Source organism: Genypterus blacodes, unplaced genomic scaffold (assembly GCF_046128005.1).
Source record: "Genypterus blacodes isolate CSIRO-AG114 ecotype Tasmania unplaced genomic scaffold, CSIRO-AGI_Gbla_v1 ptg000046l_1, whole genome shotgun sequence".
NCBI lineage: Eukaryota > Metazoa > Chordata > Actinopteri > Ophidiiformes > Ophidiidae > Genypterus > Genypterus blacodes.
In genome coordinates this window covers 261,726-280,993 of record NW_027466859.1, presented here as the reverse complement: position 1 = coordinate 280,993, position 19,268 = coordinate 261,726, and the positions used below count along the sequence as shown (strand labels likewise).

The following is a 19,268-nucleotide window of genomic DNA, read 5'->3' as shown; positions in this document are numbered from 1 at the left end:
GTAAGTAAACTCAATCGCTCAGACACGAAGGAAACATGTAGTTCTCTGCAGGGTTAAGAGATATTTAGTCAGGCTAAGCTCTACTGTTTCCTGAGAGTTGACCTCATAAATCACTTATGCTTCAGCCTATGAAACGGTCTAAACAGGAAAAGTACATTTGCATATCTTCACCATGCTGATTCCCAGGCAAAGCAGAGTTTAAGTTGCACGGAAAAATATTTTTGTTTGAATTTTGTGTTTGGCTGAGGACAAAGTTACAAAACCCCCTGTTTGTCTGTGATCGTATTTGCATTTGGCGCCGGGGTCATGAACATAAAGCCAACATTATTCCCTGGCTGTTTAAAATGTGCATGACTGACATTGCAGAGAAGTCAAGTCGGCTTCATCATGCTGCAGCCAACCAGTGCTGAATGGATCAAGTGATTCCGGAATTAGCATAGCAACACAGACACACACACACATACACACACACAAATGTGCATTCAGTATGCAACAATATACTGTTAACTCATACAAAAAGACTCGATTGAATGCTTATGGAGGTACAGTTGCATACATGCACACTCACACACGTATGCAGGTGCAACTGAACATAGGTTGGTAAGTTGGCGGGCGCGCACACACACACAAAATATGTTCAAACACACACGCTCACACACACGTCCCTCTGTCCTCTGGAATCAGCATATCGAGACAATGAGACAATGATAACAGCTGCTTATGGATCACTTACTGCACCCAGTCAACGTGGCCTTTGTGTCCCGTCAATACACAGCCTGTTCTCTTTTCTAACAGTTGTCCTTATTTTGCAAAAGTGTTCCACTGTTGAAAGTATGAGGAGTCTTTTATTTGTATGGCTCAGTGAATCAGGCCATCAATGAGAATGAAGCCGGCTCTGTTGTTCTTCAAAGCACGCAAACAACGCCGGTCCAAAGATGAAAATTCATTAGCTTGCAGTTACAAAAATGTCCGCATAACTTAAAGGGCACTGGTAGGAGACAATGCAACACTAATGTTTGTTCTTTGCATTGAAACGCTGCTTTGTTTTGGAGTTTGGAGGTTCACCAGTGTTCCTGTGTGAACCTACACATGGACCTCAGCACTGCAAAGGTGCTTTCTCGGACATTCCTGTTTGGGCTGTTAATGTGCATGTTTCTTTATGAATTGAAGCTTTTTAGAGCAAATCTGTTTGATTTCTGGTGCCATTGTCAGTGGAAAGTGAAGGCAGGTTCTTATTGCCTTTGTTGAGGTTTGTGTTCTCCCTGTTAACTACACTTAAACAACTCATTAGACACTGGTACCCTGACTCCACAGACCCCCGAGACCCATGATTTGGTGTCTGTGGGTGACTTAATATGAGGTCATAGGTCTGAGGATTCTCCGTGTGTCCCTTTTGCACCTTGCATGAAAACATGATTTCCTTTTTAGATTTTTTCCGATATCAGATTCATCGGGAGCAACATGCATTCCAATTGTGAGGTGATTGGATCTCAGCAGACTGAGCAACATTCCTGTTTCCTCTTTGATTCATCCAGTTTTAAAATTCCTCGTAAGTGGTTTTCCTTATGGACTCGAGACTTAAGAGCATTTTGTGGTGATTGATGTATTTGTGTTATTTGGTCTTTTCACTGTATTTTTACAGTTTCATCTTCCTGCTGGGGAAAAAAATCATCTTCAGCTCTTTTTCTATCAATCAGAGCAGCATCAGTAAAGTGTAAAACAATGGGGCGGAACCAAACCATTTATCACTGCTGCTACTGCTCTGATACAAACTACCACCTCTGTGTGTCTTTGTGCGTGTCCATTGCAGTGTTGTGTTGGACAATATACACATTATTTAGTTTCCCCTGTTTCTTGTGTACTGGATATGAATTAAGTTCTGCAAATTTGATCCATTTCTGTCTTTTAGAGCTTCCATCTGCTCCTCCTCTTACTAGTGATGACATCTGTCCACCATACATCTGACAGCTTACACCAATGCATCACATAAAGCACAAAGGAACATGAAAACACACATGAAAGTAAGAGTAAAGGATGTTGTATGACTCTTCCGACGCAGCCTGTGCAACTTGTTTGCAAGGTAATTGGGTTTGTACCGTTCGTGGAGGATGGAGGGAAACGTGTGCCTTCACAGGGGGGATGGGCGATCGTGTGTCTTTGTCTCTGTAATCACATAAACAGGGGAAAACGGCACAAACTCTCAGTTTAGGAGTTAGAGGGTGTTGACAGTAATTACATTTTCACCCCCACATAATTCTAAACAGGGATACAGAGAGGACTAACATTCCTTTTTTGTCGTGCACAGACCCTCCCGCCGAATTGGCCGGTGTGGATGAAGCCTGGAGACGTCCTCACCTGGTGGACTCTCTTCACGCTGCGACTGATCTCGTCTATTCAGCGGCAAACCCCTTGAATCTGATGAATTGTGGCCCGTGTGTACATGTCACCTGCAGTTTTGGTGTAATTACAGCAGCGGAGGCCAAACTGCTTCATGCACTTGTACCATTGTGACTGACAGGAGCCTCAGGAGTGATCGGGGGGAGGGGAGCCACTACAGTCATTGACGGGCGGAGCGTTCCATTGTGTTGCTAACTGAGTGTATGTCACACTAAGCAGCCAGGGGCCCTCTTCCCACAGGATCCTCAATCTCACGCAAAAGACACAAATGTTGGATGGTTGAAATCGTAATATATAACACCAAACGTGTAGGACACAGCAGCCACACAAACAGACCATTGTTGACCTTTGACACAAGCACTTTTACATGTTTTTGGGATTTTTGTGTGAATGACCGAATATGTCCAAACTGTTCCAGTAACTGAAGACAAATCTCTTCTCTTGTTACAGATATAAGCCACTGTTGCTCCATAGGATGCTTAAGTATTAGTTAATTTTAACTGTGAGTTTACAATATGAACAAAATGAGTTACTGTTATCACCCCGTTTGTATTTAGACAGAGATTTTAGCTATATTTGGTTGATCTTATAACAATTACAGTACTGTTGTTATATTATATTATTGTTGCCCTCCCCTTAACAACGATACACATCAATACTGTAATCATCACACATAATCAATAAATCTCCGGTTGACTAGATCTGGTTCCTGTGATATTAAGAAGTGTGTGTGTGTGTGTGTGTGTGTGTGTGTGTGTGTGTGTGTGTGTGTGTGTGTGTGTTTCAGAGACAGGAAGGGCCCGTCTCCCCTCCCAACCCCCCCAGCATGCTCTTTGTTCCCCGATGATGTACGAGACAGCATCTCCCTTGGAGTACCACAGGAACACGACAGCGGAGCAACAACGCCGTCTCATAATGGAGACTGATGGGACAGCTCCTGCTCTCTTTACTTTGTCCACTACTAAGATTGAGTTGGCGAGGCACTCCAGGCTCCAACGGGGCGCTTGGACAGCTCTGAGAGGGGCCCTCGTAAGAGAAGACTCAACCTGACGGCAGCTTACGTCTGTCCACTGTGCCGGTCCCGCCACGGACTGACGGATGTATGGAAGCGTGATGGATGAGAGGATGGATGGATGGGTGATGTGCCTGGTCTTTGTGGACCCGGGTGACAGTGGAGTAAAGGTGTGGAGGATCCCTGGCTCTCTGGTTCCTGTTGGGCATTCCTGAGATGACTGAGCTTAACACAGAGCTTTGAGAGGCAGAGGAATGACTGAGCAGAAGATATCAAAGTGGAGGAAAGAAGTGTTAAGGATGAGGGGGTTGCTTTTTTAGCTTCTCATCATCATCATAATCAATAATTAGGATTAAGAAAATAACAAGTAGAATAATGTGATAACTGACTTCAGGGAGGTTTATGGTTATATGAGGATGTTGTTATCTTCTGTCTGTGGCCCACACGTAAACACAGGGCCGATTTGACAAGAGGGGAATCCAGAAGCCTAAAACAAGGAAGTGAAAGACTGTGATGAAGGCCAGCTCATAGGTCGGCGATGACTGACCAGGCCTCCACCTCAGCCTGGGCATGAGGATTTTGAAAGTCCTGCTGCTAAACATAGGCTTAAGGATTCTGCCATTCCATGACGTGTGCATTTGTTAGGTGTGCGACAGCAGAACAGCACTATGGGGAAAGAGATGTATGATATATTGCCAAATACTGAGCTGCAAAAACAGCTTAGGAGCCAGTAAGCAGCCTTGACATCTAAGTGTGACATTAAAGAACCACAGTTGACATTGTGACCTTCAGAGCACTAAATGTTGAAATCTGTTTACGTCAGCACATATCAACCACATTTTTGAATCACAGCCGATTAGTTACTTCACGCAGTTTCCCAGACAGAGATGAATCCTAGTCATAGACAAGGATAGACCCAGGTCATTAGACTCAGTCTTCTTGGCATCCCTTGGCTTAAGTTTAAGACCAGTGGTTCACACACCACTAACCAATTCACAGGCAAATGTACAAGAAGAAAGCCTTGTTTGAAAGAGGTCCAAATTAGCTACTGCTGGACCGCAGAAACACAAGAGAACAAGATGAACTGGCAAAGGACAAAGTAAAACACAGACTATATATATACACACATGAGGGAAAGTGGATCAGGAGTGTGAGGCTGGGGAGATGTCTGACAGGAGGTGAGGGGAACATGATCAAAGGGAAACTAATTAAGAACAGGTGAAACTAATTAGGGCAATCAGGAGGCACACAACTGCAGGAAGAGAAGTTCAGGATCTAAGCAAAAGTTAGTGTTTCGTCTGAAGGATGAACTTCAGTCAATACATTAGTTTTAATTTAAATTTAAATTTTAATCATTTTACTCCGGCTTCTAATTTTTATTTTAGTAATTTGTTAAAGTTATTGTTTTAAACCTGTGAAAAATTAAACGTGTAAATGTATTATACAAAGAAAGATAATGATGGTATTGTTATAATATTATTCAAATTACTGTTATTATTATTTTTGTTGTTGTTGTTAAGGGTTTCAGATTTGTAGTTTTAACACAACACAACACCATTACCAAAGCTGCCCCCTGTTATTAAAAATACAAAACAAACACCGGATGTGGAATCCAAGGAGATCAATGCCTATCAATTTGTAATGAATTCACTACCAATGAGCAATACATTGTTTTTATAGTTATTACTTTGCTCTTTTGTGGCGACTGGCTGATACTACATTTATAAATCAATGTGTGTACTGAGAGAGAGGTTTTAGATGACGCAATAATAATCCAATTGAGCAATTAAGGAATCTGTTTCTGGGTGAGAGTGTATTAAATCTTTTCCTGATACACAATGTGAACAACATTATACAAATGAATGTCTTCAAATATGTGTGGTTGGTTGATAGTTTGTGAACCATTTTGCCATTTTGCCACAAAGGTGACATTTGCTTGGCTTTTACAGAAGCTTTTTCGAGGTCTGACTGACAAGTATCTCAGCCTATCACAGTCATTCATGGTGACCACTTAAGTTAAGGCCTGCAGTACGTGAAGAATAAACTCACACTTGAACTTAACTATCCAAACTGCATCAGGACAGTATAAGACATAACAAACACGCTGCTTCATAACACACAGTGCATGTAGTGTTTGTGTGTTCATCTTCTCAGTGGGATGATCCAGACTCAGTGATGTGGAAATATTGGCCGCGTCTTTGTTATTGTCTCATTCATCTCTCTGTAACTGGTCTTTCTCATTTCTTCTCAACTCAGATCGGCTAAATGACGGATTATTCCACCGCAAACAGCACAGTGCTGAAAGTGGACCAATTCATCAGCTATCATCTGCTCACTTGCACTCATCTGTGTGTGTGTGTGTGTGTGTGTGTGTGTGTGTGTGTGTGTGTGTGTGTGTGGTGAGATAAGACTCTCCTAGTCATGTCTGTCTCTCTCAGCATGGCTGTAGGCTGTAGGAGATATTAGAGGCTGGCTTTGATCGCACCAACTGAAAGACTTTTGCCCACCGGCCTGTAATGACTTTAACCTGGGTAAACACCAGGTGTAACCTGGGTAAACACCAGGTTAAAGTGTGGGACTTTAACATGACAGCAGAAGTTAACATTCACTTTAAAATTTCCACTAGTGCAATTAAGGCACATCAGTGATTTGTCCATCCGTCAGCACATTAAGTGAACTATTTGAACTCTACTTCTTCAGCATCTACAACCTTAAATGGTGCGGCCAAATTATTCAAGTTATTCAGCATGCACTCCGTTGCAAACAGTGGCTCAGTGTGTGTACTATCTTGCACACCTCTTTATAATTTTTCTTCTTCTTCTTAACACATTTTGGATAAAATCTAGTCATAAAATTGCTCCATTCATCAGGATTGTTAACGTGGGACATACAGTATATTATTGATTGTGTTTTTTTTTTTGCAGAACTCTTTAAACCTTTAAGTTTTGAACCATGAGTCACAAAATTCATTTTTTCCAGGATTGTCACAACATTGTACATGATGTTTTTTATTTTTTAATATTTGTTACTGTTTCTCTACAATTGTTAACTTAATAACTCCTCTCGATGACAATCAAAGCCAAATGAAAGCTGCTCCTCGATAGTGGATGACAACTCTGCTTCATTAAATCTAAATTGTAATTGTTGCGTCTGGAAAGGAAAAATAAGTGGGAAGATGCAAAACTCCACAGAAATCTTACATTTGTTTGGTTTTTGGTGCCAAATATTTTATAAATAGATAGAGAAAAAAGTCGAAGCTGCTTTATAATTGGAGGACATCATGAATTAGTCAATGTTGACCTGAACTGAAGTAACTTCCCCTGAATGAGGTGAAGTCGTTAATATAGCAGAATCATCATCAAGTTTGTGTGAAACAAATATAATGTACAGATATCCATTATATTATATATACAAATATGTATAAACCCTGATGTGCTGTCTTTAGTTCAGCTCAGCTTCTGGATCCTGATCTGTTGTCTTTGAGAGAGTGATCGCACAGCATGTAGCAAACAGATGTTGATAACAGAGGTAATGATGGTAAGAGGAAGGTGAAAATGGATCATCTCAAGCACAACAAGCACTTGATGTTTCAGGGAGGAAGTTCAAAGGCTTTGAAAATAGATGAGCAGCTCAGCTTTCACAAGACTTGTCATGCCACGATGCCAATGATGCCAATAAGGATTAAGATGTTGACAGTGATTGGCCTTATTATTACAAGATATGAGACAAAATAAGTCAGCTGTAGTGTTTTCTGCTCTTCATTGGCACTATAATGACGCTTTGATTAGCTGCCGCATGCTTCATAATTCATTTTCATAAATGATAATGATGGTGGAGACTTCAACAACACAGGAGGGTTTGTTGACTATTTGCGCCATCCAGTGGTACAAAATGTTGACTTGATGTGTGATTGAATGAGGAACTTGTGTGTGTAAAGGAACATGTGCGTGTGTACATGTGTGGGTTTGTTTAACACAGAGCAGACAGGCAGTAAAAAGGAAATAATTCATCGAAAGGGGCAAAGTCAATCTGGAGTCAAGAGGGATGAGCAGCCAAAGAATGAATTTAAAGGGTAAACACCTCATCACTGCTGCGATTCTGATGTTAAGGGTTTAAACACATTTAATTCCTCATAACTTAACTAACTTATCTGGCTTCTTGTTATACATACATCGTGTGCAGCATATTCCATTTTAATTGATTTTTAGACTATTATTTAATTCTTCTGTTTCCACACATGAAGAACCAGAATGCAAGATCAACACCACCACCAAGTGGCCGGATGCACAGCAGGAGAACCAGGCATCTCCACTCCTCTCAATACAGGAAAAGGCAAATGAATAAACGTGAATAAAGGTTTATTATTATAATCAAAGTCAATGGACGATTAAGTGGCCAAATCACTGCTTGGATTCTTTGTCGCCACATTCATGTCTGCAGTGTGGTTGTAGAAGATGGAGGAAACATTTATGAGGTTATTTAGCAAATAAGCAGTTTATGAATCAACTCACAAAACAATACCAATCACTTTCTGGATGTACAGCTGTCACAATATACAGTATATTGTAAGACATTTACAATTCACACCATCTACAAGAAATGACAAAACATCAAAATAATTATAAAAAAAACATATTCACTGCATTATAAAGTGCTTTTCTTTCAAATCATTTCACATCATTTTACATAAGCCTTTTTAACAGTCCCACTGCAGCGTCTGTAATGTCCATTTATAATACAGCTGGATTAGTTTTGTATCTCGCCCTGAATAAATCTCATCTATTGTAAGTAGGTGTGTGTGTGTGTGTGTGTGTGTGTCCACTTAAAGAACATCCTGTCTGATACTTCTGATTGGCTGATGATAACAACTGGTTTTGTTCCCGAAGTTTAACATGATGAACTGACTCATAAGTTTAATTATAACTTCATAGCAATGTCTGAATTCTGAATCCGATGTAACTTCATACTAAAGATGAGCCTTGGCAAATGCATTTTGGCATTCAGTTCAATTCATTAACTTTGATATTCCTGCAGTGGGACCATAACACAAACAGCAACATAAACACATTAACAATCATTGAAATTGAAGTGGCAGATAGTGGAACAGTTCATTGACATCAGAGTGAATGCAGTGAAGGAACACATTCACTTTAACCCTTTCAATTTGTGAAAATGTAAAGTAGAAACTTAAACTTCACAAAAATCAAAACATGTATCTGAAAGAAACAATAAAGTTGGATTGAAAACAGTAGATTGCCCACAGTGATCCAAGCTACAGCACTGCTTTGCTTATTACATCACACAGGACAGAAACCTGCCATTGATCAGATACATGCTATTTACTTACAGTGGTCATTGCATAATCGCACAGCGTTGTCATGCTTACATGAAGGAGCTGGAAGAGTGTGTTGTTAAAGCTGAGTTTGTGATTGGCTGACAGACAGGCTGCTGCTTCAATAGGATGTCCGAGCGCTGCACGTAACCACAGCAACAATAAGGATGCTTCAAACTACTGTACTACTTTGTGTTAGTATACTGTTACATGTTAGTATACTGGTGTTCCCTGCTGAAGCTGCTGAAGCCGAGTCTTAACCTTAATTCCATTTGATGTTCAGTATATTGAGATAATACTATACGCATACAAATTATACACTGTTTTTAAATTATAAACTGGGACATGTGTAGTCACAGGATGCCGGATCCTTCTAATGACTCCATATCAGATAATGACATTTTGCTGGATATTGTGTTTTTAACAGTAAAGCTACCAGATGGGGTCAAAGCCCATTCCTTTAAAATGAAAGCTTGGATCTGGCACAGTGTGTTCTTGATCCATACTGCAGTTTCAACGCTGAGAACCTAATCTTGCCCTACAGGAAAGACCCACCCAGGCTAAAGGGGGTGAATTTCTGAGCTTGCTGGGCTCCGATCTGGGCTACATACAGGGCCCCCGTCTTCAGGTCCAGGTCCACCAGGTGGGGCTTCACTTCGTCCGCCAGCTGGATCACGCTGACTACTTTGCACTGGCCGATCACGCCCACGGGTGGCGCGTCCAGCAGCGAGATCTGATTGGTGTTCAACTGGACGACGACAAAGTACTTCCTGTCGGCAGTCAGGCGGACAGAGTAGGGCGCGTCCTCGGTGAAGCAGGTCCCCCATGTGCCCAACCAGTCCCCCGTGATGGAGTTAAAGACCTGGATCCTCTTGTTGCCCCTGTCTGCCACCCACACCCTCTGGGCGTTGTCCACGGTGACACTGTGAGGGATGTAGAACTGAGCCAGGCCTTGACCTTTCTCCCCGTGCATCCACATCACCTCCAGGTCTTTAGACAGCTTGATGAGCCGGTTGTTCAGACCCCCGTCGCCATCCACGATGTACATTTCCCCGGAGCTGTGGACAAAGATCTCGGCAGGCTGGTCGAATTCCAGAGGGTTCATCCCGGACCCGGCCTTCCCCGGTGTACCTAGTATCTGAAACACAGCAGGGAATATTCAGAACACACACACAACATGACATGAACACAACTCAGAGAGAATCCCCTGCAAAATGAGACCACCTGCAGGAGCTTCCCGGAAGGCGAGTACTGCTTGATGCAGTGACCATACGGGCCGTTCCCCACATCTGTGATCCAGACTGTGGGGCTGGACGAGGCAGCGTCTGCTAAAAATATCCCATGAGGCATTTCCAGGGTGGTGGTGTTCCAGGACAGCAGGAAATCTCCATCTGTGTTGAATACCAGCACTTTGGGTACATTCTCACCTACGAACAAAGCAAAGGAGAACATTGAACCCTTGTGTAAACCTTTCAGCTTCTTAGTAGTAGAGCCATATTCTCTATAGCAGCAGTTATCAATTCTTAATGTTGCCTGGTAACCACAGCATCTTTTCCACTTGTCCACTTTTGTAGATATCCTATGGACATATATGGAAGTCAAATGGCCTACAGGCCATTGGCAGAAAGTTCAGGCAGAATTGTTCAGGGGTCCGGCATTTGCGTAGGGTGATTGACGATGGATGATGAATGATGTCACAGTTCTTAATGACATCATGAATGATGTTTAAGGGGAGTGGCAGAGGGGAGGAAGGAAGGTCAAAGGAGGCCCGGGGTTAGGGGTGCTGAAGGGGGTAGAATATGATGGGAGATGATGAATTCAAAATGAACAGGAGTGAGCTGGAAGCCAGTGACATTGTTGTGACTTTGATCATAAGAATGTATGGATTGTTTTCACACCTGGATAGATACAAACATGTAATCTGTTCTCAATGTATTCTGGGGCATTATCATACACATATATATACCCACATGACTTATCCTGATCCAGGTTAGAAGGTGACATAGAAGGTCAAGAACAAGTGACCTATGTTGAAAGACTGAAATCTGCATAAACATGCACACATCTTGCGTTTGCAGGTATGCTATCTAGAACATCTGCAGTACCTTACACTGATGACTTCAACCTATTTGTCATGCATGAATTAATCCTGCGGTTGTTTACCTCTCTGTGCCACATAGACCACGGCAGCAAACTGGTCCACAGCGACTCCAAACACCTCCCCCGCGAAGAGCTCCGGGGCGCGGGGCCAGCTCAGGTCCAGCTTGTACAGAGGTCTCCCCATCAGCTGATAGTCCCGCCTGAGGCCTGAGCTGCCCGCCTGCTGGCTGCCGATGCTGCCATACAACAGCATCATAAGGAGGAATATGGTCGCCATGCTGGTCACTATAAAACACCTATAGCTGATCTTTTTCATGAGCGCGTGTGAACACAGCCCTGCTATTTGTTCTTCCCTTGCGCCAAAATGTCAGCAGTTCACCCCCACAGACTGGCGGTCACAGGCTGCTGTGATGGTAGCTGAATACCAGATACCTGTAATTTGATATTGGGGTGCAAAGTTTACTTCCGCGTTTTCTATTCTAGTGTCAACAGAGCACTGGACTGCGACCGCCCAGCCTCTCAGCTGTCCACTCGTAGGGACAAAGCGAAAACAAGCCACCGAAAAAAGTAATAGAAATAGCAAAGCACTTCCCATGAACCTTCCAAATAAAGCAATTTCTCAAGCAGCAAGGTTAGTCTGCTGGGGAGCATCTTTTCAACTTAGCCGCGATTCGTTGGCGTAATAAGTCAAGATTGCAATTTGGAATGAATAGCTTTTAAAATGCACGTGTATAAGGGTGTCTATCTTATTGATTCTCTGTATTTAATGACATTCACAGTATTATTGTTGCTACCGATTTTTAGCGAAGTACATATTTCAGGGAGCTTGACGCTGAAAACAACGCGCTTTGCTACGTCGGCGCGGTGACGTCAAGACGTCTTGTTTACGCACACACAGCGTCGGACGGTAGTTTCACCGACTGTAATCTTTCTTTTTGCGGCTTTAAAATAAGTATTACCTGAGTGCGGATGACACTCGGTAAAGCGCGGAGACATATTTCATGTAGTTTGACTTCTCGAAGCATCGACTCCATGGAGATAGTGGACAGCCCTCTGAATCTCGTAGGTTTCTCTCCCGATTTTGCAACACGGAGCTAATGACGTCGCTAGCCGCATTAGCAGCTAGCCGCTCTGTTATGGTCGTCGCGTAGCTAACAGCGGCTAACATTAGAGTCTGCTATCGTCGAGAAAGAAAGAAGGAATGTGTGATTTACAAATATACTTAACACCGCAGCTCGGTAATTTAAAGCAACAAATTCATACACTTGTTTGTATATAACTTTCTTCGCCGTATTTAAGGATAGTTTGCTGTTGAGACACCAAGAGGAGAGAGTTAATACAAAGCTTCAGCTATTCTTACGACTTAATTACAGATAAGTTAGGACAGGAAGTTCAACAATATCAAGAAGATATTGTCTTATTTTCTGGTATTGTGTACAGTTTTCTACATAACTCTTGTTTTCTCTCCTCACTCCTCTTAATTTTCTCTTTTCTTATGTGCTCTTCCTCCATTGTAACACTCTAAACCTGATCACCATCCCTCCCCTTGTATCCTGCTCATTCCAGGCTCATCAGCAGTGCAGGAAGGCAGATCGTCTGTTGGCAGCAGGTCAATATGAAGAGGCCATCTCCTGCCATGGCAACGCAGCAGGTAGATACACACACACAATCACTGTCTTTTATACACACAGAAAGTATTGGTATGTGTGTGTACAGGCGCTGTCATGTCTACCAACGTGTGTGTGTTCACATACACACCACAAGATCAAACATGTGACTAGTGATACATGATCAGATTTTTGTCCTTCTAAAAATGGATGTCTGTGAGGAGGAGGAGCTTTAGGAAGTGGAAGAAGAGCGGTGCTGGTTGGGTGTGTAGTTCCAGGCCCCTTGTGTGTGTGTGTTGTGCTCTCAGAAGCCATGACATCACTCTTCCTCTCTCTCAGATCTGCTGAAGGACGCCATGAAGATAACGGTGTGTGAGCAGGTAAGACGCTCCGGCCTGTTTGTGTGTACTTCCACGTTTGTGATGAGTGTAGTGAGCTGATGACCATGTGTGTGTGTGTGTGTGTGTGTGTGTGTGTGTGTCTCCGTCTCCAGGCTCGTCTGTCCATGGAGCTGCAGAGGGACAGCCACGTCAAACAGCAGCGTCTCATCCAGGAGCGCTGGAAGAGAGAAGTGCGCCGCGAGGCAACGAAGCTCCGGCCCGGCACATCCGGCGGGCCCCCGCTCACCCAAAGCCAGGCCTCGACCCAATCTCAGTCCCAAACCTTCGCCCACGCCAAGAGCCGGGAGGGCAGCCAGGAAAGAGAGTACGACACTCTGCTCTACCAGCTTCAGACTCGGCAGACGGGAAGCTCCCAGCCTCACCTCCCACCCTGCCCCGGCTCTAAGACCACCAAAGACGACAAAACCCGGCTGGAGGAGCAGCAAACTACCATCGAGGACCTGCGGCGCCTGGTGGAGCAGCTGATGGACGAGAACCAGCGCCTGTCCACGGACAGTGAGCGGCTACGCTTGGAAAACGCGCGGCTCCGCTCCGAGGCGGCGGAGGCGGCGGACTTCGTGGAACGCTCGGAGCTCTGGGTCCTACCGCACTCCGGGGGCGGGGCCGCGGCGGCAGGAGGAGGAGGGCAGGAGAGGAAGAGCAAAGGGAAGGAGATCACCATCCCGCAACTCCCGCCGCTGGAGATGCCGGCTCAGGAAGATCTATGCCTGGACGACCTGCCGCCTCTGGAGCTGCCCGAGGACATCCAGAATGAACTACAGGAGCTGCTGGACAGAGAGAAACTATGATCATACACACACACAAACACACACACAAGGGTTTAAACATATGGGGGTTTGAATTCAATATGTATGGTTGATTCTGCCAATCGTCATATAAATCTCCTTGTACTGATGTTAAACGTCTCAAAGTTTGATCCTTCTCATGCCGAATCATCATCAGCGCTCTTCATCACTTCATCGCCCTCTTCGTCACACCTAGAATGATACTAGCTCTAATACATCTCGGCTCAATCATGGGAGCGTCTCACCCAGCAGGAAGTAGACAGACACCTGTGAGGTCTGCTGGTCCCAATATCAGCAGTCCAGTCCGGGTCTAGTTCAACGCGGACTGCCGGGTCTTCCTGCACGTCCGCCATCATACAATCTGTCAAACTATTTTTTGTCATAATAACACATTTATGTCCGAAACACGATGCATGAAGACAACCACACCGTCCGATTTCCGTCCTGAAACTGTCTCCGATCAATCATCTCAGGAGCTGATTGGTTCCGCTTGACAAACTCATCATCATTGCTTGAACTGACACACACACACACTAAGGTGACACACTCACAGACACACACAAGTATAAACCTTCACATCTAAGCATAATAACAAACACACTCATCTGTGTTACGGGTTTAAAGTAAAGACTTGAAGGATGCAGACGACTTGTCATACTTGAACAATAACATGGCGGTCATCACCGAGGTCCTACCGGGACAGACCTGACCCAAACGCAAGGGGTCAAAGGTCACGAGGGGACAGGTGAACGCCTCTCACACACACACACAACGCAACAGGAAAATCATGTTGATCTTAATGCCTTTAAATGTGGATTTGAAGTTTAATTTCATGCCTTTATGTTTAAATGTCCTATTTAACTGCTGTTTATTGTTAAATGCTGTGGGTAAAGAAAGCAGGACAGGACAAACCTTTATCTCATCTGTATGTTGAATTATAATAATAATAAGCTGCCATAGTTCTTGATTTGTCTTGCTAATTTGCTGCAAATGTAACTTCCATCATTTTCCTGCATGTTTCATATTCAAAGTCTACCAGCAGCTCCCGGAAACATGGACATAAACATACATACGTGTCAGTAACAACACACACAAGACTCGTGAAAGCAGTGGACTGGTGCCGTGTTGTTGCATGTTTGGATGGTCACATGGAACTCGGCAGATTTCTTTGGACTTTGACTCACCGACAATGTGACTTTAATAAAGAGCTACATCTGTACACGTGGTATCGCGTGTTTTCATGTTTTTTAAGAGGAACTACACACAAACACATGCAGGGGTTGGTTGAAGGATTGTTATGATGGGTCAAGCTGATGCTATCTATCTAATAATTAACTTTTCAGAGTAGTACCGTCCTTAGATGTGTCTTATGTCCATCACACAAATAATGACAGAAGACAGAAGCAAAGACACTCTTCATTGTTGCCTTCACTTTATTCAGGCAGTGTTTTTATTTACTTTACAAATCCAGCAAATCCCTGCACCATAGACTTAAAACACACAAACACAGCTTTGGGCCTCGAAAACGCTTTAGTTAAACCGGGCCCAGGTTAAGAACACGTAGCTTTGGTATCATTAGTCAGTTAAAACAATTTTTAAAAAGACGAAGCGACATTCTGAAGCTCGGTTTGTTAGTCAGTCTCATCAGGGGACGACAAGCTTCAAGCCTCCACTCTCAAGTCTTGTTTGATATTGGGAGTAACGTTATTATCCGTGATGCTGCTGCTGGTCCTGTCGGTGGCTCATGGGAGTCCTGATCAACATGAACAAGCCACTGTAGCACAGAGGGAGGAGACCAGAACAGATCTACTGCTCGGGATTTGCCTGGGCTCCAGTCTGCTTTCTCTCCCTCTGGTTGGTGGGGGGGAGGAAGGAGACGCACTTGTGAATCATCACACCCGAAAAAATAAAAACAACATCCAGGTCAGTGTTGGGTTTAAAGGGAATGAGATGAGCTCATTTGAGTGGCTATAAAATGTTATCAGCCACCAACCGACACACGCACACACTACGCATCATAGATTCAAAACCCTCTTTGTGTGCCAGTCACAAATATTACAAGCGCACAGCCATGCAAAGCTCACCACATTTAAAAACGTCATAAGAGATAATTTAAAATTGGAGTTCATTAAGGTCGAGGGCAACATCCATTCTCTGACGCAGTTACGTAGATTATAAAATGAGCTGACAAGAAACAGCGACGACAAAAAGATGAAAAACACATTTGGGAGGAAGCGTATGTGCAAAAATACAAACATAACTCTACAACCAACGTTAACACAAATAAAAAATTATAAAAAAAGTTTAATACACGGTGAGCACAAAATGTACAACCTGGGATGTGATAGGGACACACTGTGATATAAGCGCACGCACACACACAAACGTCTGGATCCTTCACAAACAATGACATCATGACACACGATCCCATGAAAAAACTTGGACTTGATTTCTCTCACTGACATGTTTCTTTCTTCCCTTTCTCTTTCTTTCTCATTGGTGTTCTTCACCAGCTGCTCTGCTCCATTCTCAGGTTAGAATTAGTTAAGATTGCTTTAAAACTTGACACTTGACTTTATTGCCGTATGGAATGTCGTCATCCTGAACTCTTCGTGTCGGAGAAACAACTACAAACAATGGAATGATCACATGATCCTCACCTACACTCACCATGAAAGGCTTACAAGGCTAAACTTAAATGAAACAAACAAACAAACACATAAAAGTAGAGACTAAAGGCAGGTTTATACAGAGTTAGTTAGCTCTTAAATACATCTGTCCACCAGGGGGCGGCATGGGGCTTGAAAAGTCAATTGTCCCCAGTCGGCATGGCGATAAGTTTAAAAAACAAGTTCTGATTCCGCTCGGCGATGATAACGGGGGGAGATCAGCTTGGTAATGATCGTATGAAAGGAGAAGCAGCAGTTATGACAGATGTAAACATGAGGTCATAACACTTAAGGTGATGGATTTCGCCGCTGCATCTCGCCAATGTTGAGCAAATGTGAAGTTAAAGCCGAGTAGAAACCTGAAAAAGGCCGAGCATCTTTCAACTGCAGCGGAAAACTACAATTCAAATACAAACACAACCCAGCAGAGAGGCACACATCCAAAAAAAAAAAACACATTATGACCACTTATCAACCCAAACAACAACAAAACACTTCTTACTATCTTTACAGGTCTCTTTGCACTGTGTGTGCACGATACCGTGAAGGAATAACGGCAAAAGATATGTCTTTAAAAAGCTCCTTAGAACGGATAAAAAGTCAGCATAGAATCGTCGACTCCCAAGTGAGTGTGTGTGTGTGTGTGAGTGTGTGTGTTCACATTGCGTAGTTGACAGTGTTCAGTGCAGGCCTCTTCTTGCCTTTAATCTTCAGGGATCCGTAACGAGCCTGCGACAAAAATGATGAAACAGTACGCAGCAGATTGTTACAACTGTATCATTAATCGCAAGGGGTGTGTTGGCTCAGGTTCCAAACCCGTGAAGACCTGGAACCACATCAGCTTACACACACACACACACACACACATATATCAGCTAGTAGTGAGAGAACACTTACGTCTTTTCGGACTCTGGATCGAGTCAACTTGACGCTTTGTGATCGCCTCAGTCCTTTCTGACTTAGAGCCTCGTCTTCAGAGAATGTTGGCTCCGTCTCTTCATCGGACCTCTCCTCCTGGTCATAATAGTACTCACCTACACAGACACACACACTTAATTTTTTAAATGAATCTACATTTGCTGAGTGACCGCTTAAAAGAAGCTGCCGGTTGGTTGCCACACTAAAAGCGAGGAAGTGTTTCATTTCACCGACGTTTATGGTGCCTGGCTCATTAACGGCCTCTTGGGGCAGGCGGCTCATTACAGTCCTGTGTTGATTTTATGTCAAAGCACCGTCGAGAGAGGGAAATGCACCGAGGACCTCTTTCCTGCATTCTACAGCTGCGTACCGCACTCGGACACACCGAGAGACCAGGCAGGGTGAGATGAAACGAGACAGGAGGAAGCGAGGAGAGGAAACAATGACTGCTGGCTATAAAAAGGACCCAAGACGCCGTTGCTTAGTTTTGTCACCTTTCGTTTGTTGTGTTGACTTGCTCACCCTGTCCATTTCTTATTGTGTTCATTATACTTTATTTTAGTTTGCATATTGCTGGTTTTTGCAGATTATACTTCTATACTAAATATTTTGTTCCACAGATTTAATTTCTAGTTTTTATTTGGACGTGTCTCCTCAGCTCCTGGTTGACCGTGCTGGGGGTCAGTGCGGTCACTTCCCTGTCCAGTAGGGGTCAGTAGACACCAACTTCAATTGCTGCAGCCCTTTTTTGGCTCGCCGTCATAGAACGACCGCACGTAGACAGACAGAGAGAGAGAGAGAGAGAGAGAGAGAGAGAGAGAGAGAGAGAGAGAGAGAGAGAGAGAGGAGAGAGGGAGAGACAGAGACAGACAGAGAAAGGGAGGGAACAGAGAGAGGGAGAGAGAGAGAGAGACAGACAGATAGATAGAGTGATAGAGTGATAAGAGTTCATTGTGCTCTATGTGCTCTAGCTCTGGGGCCTGTGTGTCCGTTGTTGCCGTCACATCTGGAGTGTATTAGAGGAAAAAACCCTCCCACTCACCAGATCGAGGAAGCAAGCACCACCATTCCACTGCTGGGAGGAAAGATGGTGGAGCTGAGAGGCCAGACAGCTTCAGATGATGATCAGTCACAAACGACTTGGATCATTAACATTTAAATCTTGATCAGAGATGTGTTTTAAGTGGTGGTAATGTAAGAATGCTCCAATAGTTCCTTCCTCCGTTTCCGTGTTAGGATAGCGGCGTGCTCAGCTGCCGGGAGAACAGATTCCAGTCATTCCAGCCATTACCGCTCGATTCTGCTGGACAATTCTCCAATTTCCTGTCGTGTAGGGAGCTCGGGGGCTTTATTAAAGAACTTTAGTGTCTTGATCAAACACAATGTAGAAGGTGAGACAACAGCTCTTAAGCAGGGGTTGGGCTAGGTTCCTCCAGCAAAGGCACAGGTAAAGGTCAGTGTGTGGAGGAGACTAGTTTCTCTCTCTCTCTCTTATATGTCCAGATGATGGAAAAAGCATTAATAGAATAGGATAGATTTCTTCTTTTGTCTCTTTCTGCTGAACATGGATCGTCTTTTGTCTCTATGTCCTCCGCTTCCTTGCCTCCATCCACCTCTTCCATCTACACTCTCTCCCCTACCCTGCCCCCTCCTCCCCCTCTGCTCCCCACCCCCACACTTCCTCTTCCACGGTTGACTGGCTGGCTGTGTGTGTGTGTGTGTGCGTGTGTGTGTGTGTGTGTGTCACAGCGAGGAAGAAAGAAAGGGGAGCACGTGTGCGTGTTTGAAATTCTACCAGCGTCCCCACTCAACCTCCTCTCATTCCGTCGCAACACACACACACACACACACACTCGCACACACAGAGCTCTCTGTATCTGCTTGCCTGTGTGTGTGTGTGTGGGTGTGGGTGGGTGCGAATGTACAATATATTCGTGGCTATCTGTGTGTGTGTGTCTGTGTGTATATATATAAATCTCTGTTGTCTTTGTACGTGTGCATCCATGCTTGTGTGTGGCTGTGTGTGGCTGTGTGTGGCTGTGTGTGG

The 19,268-nt window shown here is 44.0% G+C and overlaps 3 protein-coding genes across 4 annotated transcripts in view; 1 reads left to right on the top strand and 2 right to left on the bottom strand.

Annotated features, from left to right (window-relative positions):
- The window catches only part of reep3b (receptor accessory protein 3b), a 55,771-nt gene that overhangs the window by 24,509 nt on the left and 11,994 nt on the right, over positions 1-19,268 (bottom strand). Inside the window, exons 7-8 of one of the 2 annotated variants that reach the window (XR_012963611.1) lie at positions 17,201-17,337; positions 16,058-17,032 (exon numbers count right to left, since the gene is read on the bottom strand). Coding sequence is in view for 1 of the 2 variants with exons in the window: in XM_076149608.1 (XP_076005723.1) it covers positions 16,961-17,032; positions 17,201-17,337 (209 nt within the window). In the remaining variant the exon portion in view is untranslated. Of the gene's footprint in view, positions 1-15,049; positions 17,033-17,200; positions 17,338-19,268 lie in introns of those variants that run through there. The other variant, XM_076149608.1, reaches the window with a different exon arrangement.
- Positions 7,751-11,370, bottom strand: LOC143000367 (NHL repeat-containing protein 3-like). Its single transcript, XM_076149662.1, has 3 exons — positions 10,905-11,370; positions 9,966-10,168; positions 7,751-9,879 (listed from the first exon to the last, which is right to left on the bottom strand). Exons 1-3 carry the CDS (start codon positions 11,155-11,157, stop codon positions 9,280-9,282), a joined length of 1,056 nt encoding a protein of 351 aa, XP_076005777.1. The 5' UTR covers positions 11,158-11,370; the 3' UTR covers positions 7,751-9,279.
- On the top strand, positions 11,716-14,853 carry nrbf2b (nuclear receptor binding factor 2b). Its single transcript, XM_076149607.1, has 4 exons — positions 11,716-11,903; positions 12,408-12,492; positions 12,788-12,828; positions 12,942-14,853. The coding sequence occupies exons 1-4, from the start codon at positions 11,811-11,813 to the stop codon at positions 13,635-13,637; spliced, it is 915 nt and encodes a 304-aa protein (XP_076005722.1). The 5' UTR covers positions 11,716-11,810; the 3' UTR covers positions 13,638-14,853.